Source organism: Falco naumanni, chromosome 4 (genome assembly GCF_017639655.2).
Source record: "Falco naumanni isolate bFalNau1 chromosome 4, bFalNau1.pat, whole genome shotgun sequence".
NCBI classification, from domain to species: Eukaryota; Metazoa; Chordata; class Aves; order Falconiformes; family Falconidae; genus Falco; species Falco naumanni.
In genome coordinates, this window is record NC_054057.1 from 97,174,696 (window position 1) to 97,187,593 (window position 12,898).

At 46.1% G+C, this 12,898-nt stretch overlaps 1 protein-coding gene across 2 annotated transcripts in view; it reads right to left on the reverse strand.

Annotated features, from left to right (window-relative positions):
- SYNPR (synaptoporin) overlaps positions 1-12,898 on the reverse strand; it is a 109,866-nt gene that overhangs the window by 3,617 nt on the left and 93,351 nt on the right. For both annotated transcript variants that reach the window (XM_040592565.1, XM_040592566.1), the window contains one exon: positions 8,215-8,413. In XM_040592565.1, coding sequence (XP_040448499.1) covers positions 8,215-8,413 — 199 coding nt within the window. The remainder of the gene's footprint in view (positions 1-8,214; positions 8,414-12,898) is intronic.

Below are 12,898 nucleotides of genomic sequence, written 5' to 3' on the forward strand. Positions count from 1 at the left end.
CTTTCTGCTGTCATATTTCATCCCATCTGTCAGCCCACAACAGATGGCAGAGGTGCCAAAGTCTAACATACCACTAACTGCATCGCTGCGTCTTGATATCCCACCTCCCATGGGGGCTGCTTCCCCTTCCTCCTTACCCAGTGAAGGTGGACATGGGAGGAAGAGAAAACATTCATTACGAATACAGCACTTCAGGTTGCTATCCAAAGAAATAAGTGATCCCTAAGAAACATCATTCTCCTCTTCTACAAGCACGCTTGACATTTGGGGAAGGAGCTCCCCATGGCACCACAGGGACGGAGGACACGAGCCTCCGGCACGATGGAAGAGGCACCAGTCAATAAACCAGCCACACAAGCCAGCCATGAACAAAGGATTTCTCCACTCACGCAGATGGGATTAAATTAACTGTGCTTGGATGCTTTCCCAAAGAATACATCCTTCTCTTTTAACAGTGCCACAATTTGTTTTCTGCAGGTCTGTGTCTGCCACAGAGCTTTGAGTTCCTCTGACCTCCCTTCATGCTGCCCAAATGGGATCTCTTGAAGAGTGTGAAGCTCTTAAACTATCTTAAAACCCAAAGAGACTCTGTGTAGGCAGAGGCATATAGCCCAGAGTAATTTTTCTTCTCAGGGAGATTTCCAGCGAAAGAAATTATTGTATCTTATATGTCCTAGCAGTAACTGCATAAGAAACTGACTCCTAGAGGCAATTCAATTGCAAACATTTCCTAAAAACTGCAGTTGGTAGAAAAACCAGACATTCACTGAGCTGTGGATTATGATGGGATACGCTCTTTATTTGCTATGAAGCTTGACACGTTATCTACCTGGATGCCAAGACCCCATATAGGCGCTGATTGACACAATAGACAGGGACACACCAGAGTTTAGGCGAATATATTTTTTAAAATGACAAGCCATTCTCTCTCAATGCCACCGTGCTTCTAGACTTTGCAATCTAAATCACGCCATCAGTTCATTGGCAGCAACAAAATAAATGCGTAACAGCAGGGAGAAATCTGCAGCAGAGACAAATGTACCAAAACTAACACAATGTAGGAGCTTAAACTTGCTAAAAAAAGGGAAGTTTTAAAGTGAGCAAAGTTCTTTGAGCAGGTGGCAGCAGCTCGGACCTGCTGTGGAGCCCCTCGTAGACCCTGACCCCGTGCCGGTGAGGCAGTTGTACAACTCATGGCACAAGTGACTGTGATGTGCAGGAGTCCATCACCCCAACTAATGGCTGGCTATAACGTGCTGGTAGGAACACCCAGTGGCACTGTGCAGTTGAGGGGCTGGTCCTAAAGAGACGAAGTATTTAGTGTTATTTCTCAGGTCTTGCCTTCTCCATCTCACCCCATCTTCCAGCCTTCTGCTGACCTCCTCCGCTCCCCTGCACCAGGGTGTCCGCACGCACCTAACCCTGCCCCCTCTGCCACCAATTCCCCTATGAGAGCAGATCGGAGCCTTGGGGAAAGGCTCCGTACTCCTGGTGGATGGGATCAGCCCTCTTACACAGGAACTTCCAAAACCAGTTAAAGTCTGGCCAGGTGCAAGAAACACACCGTGCCAAGAGGCGAAGATCCTGCAGTGGCACTCGGAGAAGGAACCACGCAGCCCATCCACCAGCCGGCCAACATCTTGTCAAGAAGTTCGGACAGAAAGGCAAATGAAACACCAGGAGTTTTCAGCAGGTGCTCTCACCAAGGCTACATGGTGGGGCTTGGGCTCTTGGAGAATTTGTTCCATCTCCTCCGCGCTGTGCAAGGAGCAAAATATATGACTAGAGCAAACTCCCATCTTCCTATTTATTCTGAATCTTCGCTAACCTTCAGCTTTGGCTGGAACTCGAACCTCCCTTGTTTTCAAGTGGGTTTGGATTTCTGGCTGAACATTTTCACAGCTCTGGGTGGAACGCAGCTACAAGATAATGACATGCTAAAAAGTGAATTTCAAGCTAAGCTGTTCTGTGGCTTAATGTCTATCTGGAGAATTTCTCCTTGGTAATTAAAGCCAGAGCGTCTGCATACTAAAACAAATCTTGCATTTGAATGTTTAATATCCCCATAGCATGGGTGATTCTTTTTTTCCTTTGGAACAAAGTAATTTTTGTAGTTGCTCTCTTGAAATGGTGTCTACAGATCTCTTCCGTGCGCCTTGTTGTACAGTTATGCTATGCTCCTAATACTGCAAAGTTTCTTTCTCGGATCTCAGCTGAGATACTTTGGTCTGCCTTCAGGTGCCTTTGGGAAGGAGGCAAAATAGGAATGTGTAGGAGAAAGCAGAAAACAGTATTTAAAATATGCTGAATATCCAAGCAGGGAGTTTTTAGAGCCTGAAGTATGTGTAACAAACAAAAAAAATAATCTTGCTGCCTTTTTCAAGTTGAAACTTGCTATTACTGAGTTTGCCAAAAATGCCTACTTGGAACAGTTTTGTATATTATACATTTTAGAACAGAACTGTGAATGCCTTTTCTTTTCATGGCAACTAAAACATTTCTCCTTGCTATCAAGCTACTGGCTTTTGCAAAATGCCCATCTCTGGAGGGGACAATCACTTTGAGTTGCTTAAACCTCCCGAGCACAGTTTCAGATCAGTCAGCATCCAGCGCGATCTCACCCAGCCAAAAGCATCTGCAGAAGCTGCTCGTTGGCTTGGAAAGGGGACGTGTTTCCTTTGCTCGTGGCTCCAGCAACCCCTAGGGCACGGTAACACGTGTCCCCGAGCGCACTCTGCCCTGCTCTCTCTCCTGGCCAACGTGGTCCAAGTTTGGCATGATGGCCCTGGGCTGCTATGCTTGAAAACGTGCAAAACCTCAGCTCTGGCCAGGCTGGAGGGTGCCCAGCATCCCTGCTGTGCTGGCGCTCCCTCCTCCCTCACTGAACCACAGCTGCAGGCCCCGTAACTGGCTTCCACTCAGGGCGTTCAGTGCCTCTCTGCAAGCGCTTCCATCTGCTAACACTCCTGCTACAGAACCTTTGCATCTGACAAAACCCTCTCAATACTTTTACAGCAGACGAGGGAGCAACTCCTCACACACCAGAGCCTACAAACCCTCCCAGCCAGAGCCCATCCAGCCCAGCAGCATTGCCTACAGGCTTCATGGGCAGCCAGGCAGGAGCAGAGGCAGATTTCTTTACCCCAGCAGGGACAAACCATTCAGAGGATTTGCTTTCACAGTAACAACCAACTTAAAAATTCAAGAACCACCCCAGTGAGAACCATAGCCCCAGACCAGGTAAGTCCAACAGCAGGTTTCTGCAGGCAGCAAACACCTTCTTCCTACAGTGGTGTTTTAGCTCTTTTTTGGTTTGAACAATGTCCCACCCCAGATTTTCTGCTGAATGAAGTTTTGAAAGAATTACGTGCTTCTTGCAATGGTGTATGGCCTTGCAAGCTTGCTTCTGCCAGGGATGTGCAGAGCCCTTTGGGAGGCACCAGCGTGTACAGCAAGGTCACCGTGTCTTGTGTTTCAGAAAAGGAGATGACAACAGTGGGCTGAAACAGCTCTTTGAAATGCAAAGAATTATTCAGGTTATTCATAATTTCATTTTTAAACTGCAAGAGTTCAGTCTTTGTTCTTACAGATGGCTCTCTATTCTTTTCCTATGCATTTTCTAGAAAGCTGGAAAAAGGGGAGGAAATAAAACATATTTAATCAAAGACATCTCCAAAAAGCAGACTAGGAGTGTGCTTAACTCGCTTGGTCTGCAACATGTGTCGGGAACCAAACTGCTTAATGTGATTATTCACATAACTCCGGATGGAAAGGAAAGATTTCATCTTCTTACAGGTAAGCATCTTTATGCACTGTAAGAATGAGATTATCTACTAATCACTATAAAAATGAAATATTTCTTTTCACGGCTATGTCAGCCACTTTTCTTGGCTAAATATTTTTATGTTTTTGTATAAGTAGATCAGAATACTAATAAGATAATTTACACTTATACATGAATATATTTGTTTTTCCATGACCAATCTATAACTTCCCCAAGACAAACCTGAAGGCACACAGAGACAGAGTTGTCAGCGTGGGTTTTAAATGGAGTACATACGGGGTATTAAGACGTCTGAGTGATACGTACAGATACATATTGACTCTGACTATTCTTTCCTTTATTTTCCCAGAGATATATAGAAGCATCTACCCCTGATCCCCTAAAACTTCAGCACAGGACTAACTGTTGGGTGGGGTACTCTCTGCTCGCAAGCAGCTGCAAACGTATAGATCTGAAGTAGGGCATCGAGATAGAGGTGGTAGGGGCAGCAGTCCCAGGGTGCAGCTCATCCCTGCTCTCATGGCAAACCAGCAATGCCTCCCCAGGGTACATAGTGGTACACCAGTGGAAACCAGTTTAGGTTGGTCTGGGAGATGCAGACATACTGAAAACTGGTGAGATTTTGTACATAGCATTCATTAAAATCTAAGTCACCATCTCCAATTAATTTTCTTTAAAATGTTTTTGGCTCTGGAGCACTAATCAGTCATTTGAGACACTGGCTTGCACTTGTCACCGCCGAGGTGAGCCCCCAGCTCCTCCCTGTACGTGTGCATCGGCGGGAGTTTGCAATGAAATTAAACGCACAGCTGCAGTTTGCAAAGCTCAGAAACACATTGCACATATCTATTAAGTATTTAATATCTGGCAAACTGCTCCTTGTGGCTTTAGGAACTGGGAATCCAAGGTCCTCTCTTAGGTTCATCTATCTATTATGACCCCCCCGCCCCCTGAATGGTCTCTGCATGGAGCTAGCGAGGCAAGCGGAGGGTGCACACAGCAAGGGCTCACTGGGAAGGGGTGACCCTGCCTCCGTCACAGATGTGTGACACAACCAGGGCCCCTGTGTGACCAAAAGGAAGGTTTTCATCCCCGACACCTGACAGGCGATGTTAGCAACAGACATGGCTCACTGCACAGCGAATGAAACAAGGTGCCATCCAAACGGCCACGGAAGGAATAACGCGGAAGGAATAACGGCTTCACCGACTGGAAATCCTTCCTTGCCGTGATGTCTCACTTCAGGCTGAACGTTACAATATTTTTCCACAGTTAAAATGATGCTTTGTGAGATCTCAGCACATGCAGTTGAACTTCCCTATATCTGTATAAACAAGGTAAATGTGAAACATCTGTGACTGAAATGTCTTTGCGAGTTTCTCCTGACTTAGTGGTGATTAAATTCTTTATAATTGTATATTCTGCATCCAGTCAGGCTGCTGCATGTTGGTAATATATTGATGATTCTCTGACTGCCTGTGCAAGGTTTTTGTGTTGTTTTTTTTTTAAATACTTTAAAATTTCAAGTGAAAGGTTTTTTTCCACTCTCCACTTCTCCTGTCATACTCATTTTTCAAATCCTGAAAATTTGTCAGGAGGAAAGGCAGCCAGTTCGGAGAGGGTGCCACTTAAAGGCAGATGTCATCCCAGACTGAGCAAATATCAAGCCAAGAGGAAGCACAAGGCTTAAAATGGGAATGGGTTTAAAATGGTTTTTGTGATCAGGCACTGCAGCAGAAGCAAGGACAGATGAAACTATCGTCTTCTAACTCTTCACTAAGAGGTAAAAAACTGGTAGTCTGGAAACAGTGCCTGCCACACAGATCCCACCTGGCGACAAAGCATTGCGGGCTGCCCTGCCTCCTGCACCCACACGTGCTGGTGGCTGCTGGCTGGACTCGGGTGTGCACAAAGTACCTCGGATTTCTGCAGCACTTTTGTTTTTTTTTTTTTTTTTTTGGAAGGAACAATCTCAGGGATGAAAGATACTCACACATCTGATCTGATATACGTGTGATCTTGCTGGGTACATCAGTTCAGTGTAGCATCTCCCCGGAGCTGGAGGATGCATCGCCTGCCTCCTTTGCACAATGCATTACACCCCTTAGGTGAGCCCTGCGGCTGGGGAAGCTGGTTTTCACTCTGAGTTTCCCTTGACCCTTGAATTCCTCCTGGCTACAGTTACTTGTTTTTCCTCTGCCTGGGGCTCTGCATTTTCCCTACACCTCCACTGCACAGCAGGACTCCCACCCTGTCCCAGTCAGGCTGTGGTCTCACAACCATTGCACTGTGCAGCCTCCGGAGAGACCAGCAAGGATGTGGTCCAGGTGAAAAAGGGTCTTTTTTTCTAAAAATACCTAACACAACAGAGCTGGCAGTGCAAAGGAGATGCTGGAGTGTGGGGCTGGGGCAGATGGGACTCCCCTCCCAGCAGGCACAAGCTGAGCACAACCCTCAGCCACTTCCCACCACCACTCACCCGCTGGAGCTGCTTTTGCTGTAGGACAAATTCAGAAGCATCTTTATATTCTGAACAAATAAAGTCATTTAGGCTTGGTTTGAAGACTGGGAAATAGCAAACAGAGGCTTTGGTAACAGATACTGTTAAATTTAACCTGTGGATTCAATTACAGTCTATTACACAGAACAAATTAAATCAACTCCACGTTAGCGCTGTAGCGGATTGCACCACACATCTTATGACAAACATGACTGCAGCAGCAAGGTCCTGGACGATAGCAAACAGCCACATCCTAATCTGACTTATTAGTATTATTTCTTCCTCTTTCCTTATTCTGTTGCTACACAGGATAATGTGGTTGGTGAGAAGAAAGAATTATTTTCCTCAAGAAAATTAAAGTGGCAGATCTCTGCAACTAATTCTTTGATGAGACAGTCCAAAATGAGATATTGCTTGATATCAACCGAATCAAGAAGAAGCAAGGCACTTAATTTCTTTACTATTTCTGTAGGGACCCCTTTATCTTGCCTGTTCTACCTCTCCTCTCTGAAGATTTCCCCTCCTCTCCTTGCCATTTTCTAGGGAGAGAGGAAAGGTCCCAACAATCCCCAAATGAAGAGATTAATTTCATTTGATATGGACTTAGAATTTCTCCTTCTGTAACAATTCATCAGTTTTGAATTATGCAAACTTAAATAAAACAAGTCATATCTCCTTGAGGGAAAGATTTTCCTGCTGCAAAACCCTGTGATGCTAAGATTACCTTCCTACAGTTTAATCTTTTGCTTACTGTTACTGTAGTTATTTCCTTTAACAGGTACAGCCTTTCTGCGCTGGCATTTATTTTCCTTTCTGTTTTTTTCTTCTTATGCTCTTTACCAGTGGCTTTCAGTCACTTAAGGCAAAATCTCAGCCAAATGTCTGCTTTCTGTCCATCGTAAAATTTACATTTTTCTGAAATCCAGAACTAACTCTTTACATCAGTTCTCACTAAACTCTGCCCACCTCCCCTTTGAATTGCTCTCTTCACACCAAGACATCAGAGAAATATTTCCTCTACCTTAGTGTGACCTCACCCTTGCAGCCACGCAGGAGAGGGCTGCCCATGGAAGGGACAGTGCGCTGCAGCCCGCGGAGACCTGACCCAACTTGAGCGCAGCGGAGGATGAGCACACAGCCCTTGGCAGCCCGGCAAGCCCATGGGGTGTACCACGGGCTGGGATGTGTGGACAGGTAACGCACACCGCCAACAAAATAGCTCTCACTGCCTTTACAGTCTGGATTTATGAGAAAATGAATGCACAGCAGCACTTGCTTTTTGTCACAAGCCTTCAGGAATCAGTAAAAAGAAAAATAAAGGCATGAACAGCCACAGATTGATGGGTGCATAGAATGATAACTGGAAAGTAAGGAACCTCATAAACCAGTGCTGAGACATAAATGTGCTGGGAGCTCAGCGTAATACTGGAAAACCAGCCACAATTTTCCAAAGCAAAATAATTTGGCTGTACCCGGCGGTAATTAGCAATAAGCAATCTCCCTGGCTAGGCTTTGGTCAGGGGCATGGTTTCATTTGTTTGCTAGGGTGATGTCCAAGATCTCCTCTTCCCTTTTTTCCCCACCGACCAAGCTGTGCTGTCCCAGATGTATGGCTCAGGCCCCAGTTCTGCAACCACCCAGCTACATGTTCATTGTTTGTGTGAACACCATCACTACATGCAGTGGGAGAGCAGCAGGGAATCCCACAAGTACAGACAAGATTAGGACTAAACTCCACCCGCACATTGTCTTTGTTACCTTTGATGTTAAAAGTTTAAATCATCATTAAGATTAAAAAAACAGAGATGAATGCAGAGATGCTTTGGGCATCGGGCCACCTGGATCTCCCAGACCACACTACAGCCTCGACCACCAAAAAAAAGCAAGAGGTGAAGACCTCTGCATGAAAATGCTGCAAATGCACACTTACAATTAGAGGCCCTCTGTTGTTTTCACGGTACTTGTTCTGGAAGAAGATATAAACCACGGTGGCCGCCAGCGAGTAGAGGAAGGCAAAGACTGCAATGGTGACAAAGAACTCCGCTGAAGAGGAGAAGTCCCCTATCAAGGAGAGCTTTTCTCGGCGCTTGCCTTCACAAGTGGGAGCATCGAAATTCACTTGATGCAACCTGGAAAACATACCAAAGAACGGCAGGTGAAGTATAGAAAAAGGGAACTGTGACCTGAATAAAGATATAAATACATTTGCTCTGTCTCCCTATCTCATTCCTGATGCGCATCGATCTCCTGCTTGAGTAACTGCCACTGCAAGTGGTCTTGTGGGCTGTGCTCATCGGAGCTGCTTGTACACATGAGATTACCTCCATGCGAGTGTCTAGGTGAGACTGAGGACTTGAAGCACATCTTTTAATCAGCCTCAGAAAAATGTTGATGTTCCAATGGTTTAACACAACGCCCCTCTCCTTTCTGGGGTTTTGCCATGGCAACAACTGAAAAAGGATAACACAAAACCCAATTTGATTCTCAAATTCTTATAGTCAAGGCAGCAGAAAACAGGTCCTATCCTCTATACTAAGCCCATGAGCTACCTGACTTTGGAAGTTTATGACTTTCTTGTCTAGAACTGCCTAGTGCATAACTACCTGGGGCTGCTAGCCCCTGGGGCCGTGAGCCACAGAGCACTTCTACATGAAGAGCTTTTAAAACCAAGCTGCAGCAGGAATACACAACTTGGCTCAAAGAAATCGTCTGCATGCCCTGGTTTAGGCAACCAAAGCCCTAACCTTATACTCACGCACCGTTTGCAATCAGCGGCCAAGCTAATAGATTTGTGGTTCTGACTGGTGGCTCCTGCCAGACTCTTTTTTGCTGTAATGATTTTAATTTCTGATTCAGAAAGAGAAAGGGGATCCCTGGAAGGGGTACTTGGGCAGGTCCTGTTGCATGGCCCAGATTACCAGCAGTGGGGACACAGAGATCACACTGCTCTGCGCAGGGAGAGTGGAAGGGATGAAGCCAGCAGCAAGTTAACAGCAGCAATTAAGGAAGTTATGATCTGGTGCAGAGAAAGGATGAAGCCTTCTGGGAGACATTCCTCTGCTCAAGGGCAATTAATGTGTGCAACAGCAACCCAACTGTAGCAGCAGCCATGAATATATGACTAAATAAGAAGTTGGGCCCCCACAGGAAAACAAAGCACCCGCAGGAGAAATCACAGAAGATGGATTAGTGGATGTTAGAGGATTGCATGACTTTTCACTTTTCCTGGTCCAAACTAAATGTACCCGAATGCGTGGCCAGAACCTTTTCATCAGCGGTTGACGCATAACACCGGTTATTTGCCTCAGGCATTTTCTTCCCTGAGATTCTGTCACTATAGTAGTGGTGGGATGAAAACAAGAAACGTGTCTGCCTGGGCTGCGGAGACGAGCAGCAGCTGAGTCGCCTCCCCTACGTGAACCCAGGAAAGTCTGATGAAAACTGAACACATAAGAGAGGCTCTAATGCTCATGATCAGACAGTGTGCACATACACTTTGTCAAGGCTTATTGTGCTTTTCTAAAGAGGGTGAAAAAAATGGAAGGAAGATTTCCTAGTGCCTGTCATGCCAATTTTGCAGCCTGGAGAGAAGGTGGTTTTGTTTTAACCCTCGCCAGGATTACAGAAAGATTTGAAATGCATGATCTGCATGGTCTGGAAAGAAAGGTTCCTCTGCTTTCCTCAGGCACATGCAGCTGCTCAGGTGCTGTACTGACACAGAACGCTGGGAACCTGGTTCCAAACCCTTTGAAAACAGTGGCAGCCTCTGTAGGGCTCTGGATCAGTAAGAATCTTGGCCCCATCCCTGCTTGCCGAGGGAATGCAATGGTGTGCAGCCAGAGGCTGCGCTCACGGTCCCCTCCAGGGCTCGAGGCTGGCTTCAAGCACATTCCCCACCCAGCCCAGGGCAGGGGACACCTGCAAGGTGTGCAGAGCCAGCGCTGGCAGCCACCCTGTGCTCCTGTCCCCTGGCACACCCAGGGTCTATCATCAGCCCAGACTTTGCAACTCAGTATAGACATTCAAGGTTGGGTGAGGGTTTGTGTTTGTCTGTTGTTGTTGTTGTCACCCCCACCAAAACACCAAATCCTTAAGTAGCATTTTCTGGTTCTTGAATAACTAACCACGTTTGCTGTGTTTGAACGGTCGCGCACAGGTACCACAGCTGCTTTTCCAGGGCCCCGTTTCAGGGTGTGTTTTCTGCTTTTCCAGCTGAGCACAGTGAAAAGGCTCCGGCCCCTCACCAGAAAGCCAGGCTTGGCTGCAATGGTGGGACCTCTAGCTTTACATCACCACCTCACACTGCTAACAGGCTTTAGAGAATTGCTCTGCCCCTCACATTGCTAGCACAACCACTGTGGAAATGGGCTGAGTTACATTAAACACAGTCAGATTGCTTTCTTTGGGAAAAAAAAACAAAAACAACAAAAACAAACTAACAAGGCAATTCTGCACACATTTTGTCATGTAAAACACATCTTCAGGGTGTTTTTTTTTCCTCCCCTGGAGTCCTGAAATAGCACACCGGGCAACGCATGGTGTTGCAAGTAGCAGTTGACACTCCTGAGTATACCCAAGATGAAATAACTTAAGGAACGTTTCTATCAGGATTTAGGTTGGGAGCTGCTGCCCATCCCTGGCCCCTCTGACTGGCCTCGGTTACCACAGCCCCACCCAGTCTAACCACCACCAACCCATCAGCCTTTCTGAGACCACCACTTTCCTTTTCTATCCCTGTTTTCCTGACTGCACCTTAGTTCTGAATCAAGCCAGAAAAAAACCCCACATTCATACATTATATTACCATCATACTTGCATCTTCCCAGCAGTGCTTTTGTGGCCAAGCATCTGTCAGGGATACCAGATCACAGAAATCTTCTTCCATCAAGTTATTTTTATTCACTTTGCTTTTTTTTTTTTTTTTTTTTCTTCAGATTTCCCTAGCATCCAAGAGGATGTGCAGTAATTGGTGCCTCTTGCGGCCACCTCACCGCTGCCCAAACAACCGAGATCTCAGTTGTGCAAAGGGCCCCAAAATAGACCATGACTCAGACCTGGGAAGAGAAGACGTGGCAGGGAAGAGAGATGAGTGAGCCAAGCCCTGGGGTGGTTAGGGTGGATGTCGACTTTACAAGATAGATTTGAAGAGTTTCTTTAAAGCAAGGGAGGATCAGTGACAGAAAATCCAGTTTCACTGATCGAAACCTCTTTGATCTGGAATGGCATCCCAGAGAGAAAGCGCTGATTTTTCCACCGATGTTGCTGAGTCAGCCTTTCTGGGGGCAGGATGGCTTGTTGATGACTCACAAAAAATTAATTGCCTCTACCTCTGCCTCCCACTTTTGATGTAATTCTACCTGTTCTGCATCTTGCTTTCTCTGATTTGTTCTTCTTTCATCTTCTCTTATCTCTCACTCTTTACACCCCACCTTTTCCTTCAAGTCATTTTGCGTCTTCCTTCTGCTGCTCCCCTTATCTCCAGCACCACCCCTGCATTTCACCTTTGCCTCTCCATTTCTTAAGCAAAACCAGAAGCCCTGGCAGTGACCTTTGCAATCATGCCCTTTGTTAGCACTTGAGCAATACTGGTGGGCTGCATTAGCAGAAGTGATTTTCCCTACTTGGTGGACAATGTAAATAAAGAGCACTTCAGTAACAAATTGATCTAATCAGGGAAAAAAAGTAGTGAAAAGCCTTTCCCCTCTAAGTTCCTCCAAAAATAAGCTGGACAGTGCTTTTTGCCTTGTATTTCACTGAGTGCTGTTATTAACTCAGAAATGAAGCTGATGACTCAGGAATGTGACCTTGCAGCCCCCACTCAGGCAGCGTGGCACCAAGGTTGCCCTGGCTGCTCACTGCCACTGGCACCATCCCCTTCACCTGCTGGTTCTGTTTGCAAACAGCCACCGCCACTGCCAAGCCATTCCGGTCCAAATTCCCTCAAATTCCCTTGAATCTGTAGCAAGTCCACCAAAGGCAGTCAAGTTTCACCGATGAAGTCACAGTAATTAAGGGCTTCTGAGGTTTCTTCTACCATTTGGCAAACTTTCTGTTGCCGTGGGAAATATGATGACAAGACAGCTGTATTGTCTGGCTTGACAAGATCAAAAGAGGGCAGGAATGTTTTACAGTGAAAAAAAGGATTTTTACATTGTTCTGCAATAGCGAAGAGCAGTTACATTTTCAGACACTAATTACCCCTGCTCTGAAAACAAGACATGAAGCCAGACATGCTGAACAAAGCTACAGCTGTTGCATATGCGTGGGGGAGCAGAAGCTGTGCTCTCTCCATGTAAATGTCAAGTTGCCTTTCCTTCCTGAACTTTCTCAGCACAATATTCAAGCCACAATTTTAATTTTAATTATGGCCCCTCTTTTTTTTCTGAGCAGCCTAGTCTACCTGATGATCTTTGAGTTACAGAAATGGTCAGAGCCAACCACCCCAAAGACCCACCTTGTCCCATGTCCCACTCCACGGAATTAGGGACACGGAAAAGCCCAAGCAGGAGAGTGTGCACCAAGTGATCTAATCTTGCCTGACTCACCAAACCTCACCCTTCAGCAATGCACACAGGGCTTAGACTTGAAATCAACAGAACATGCAATTAACAGCA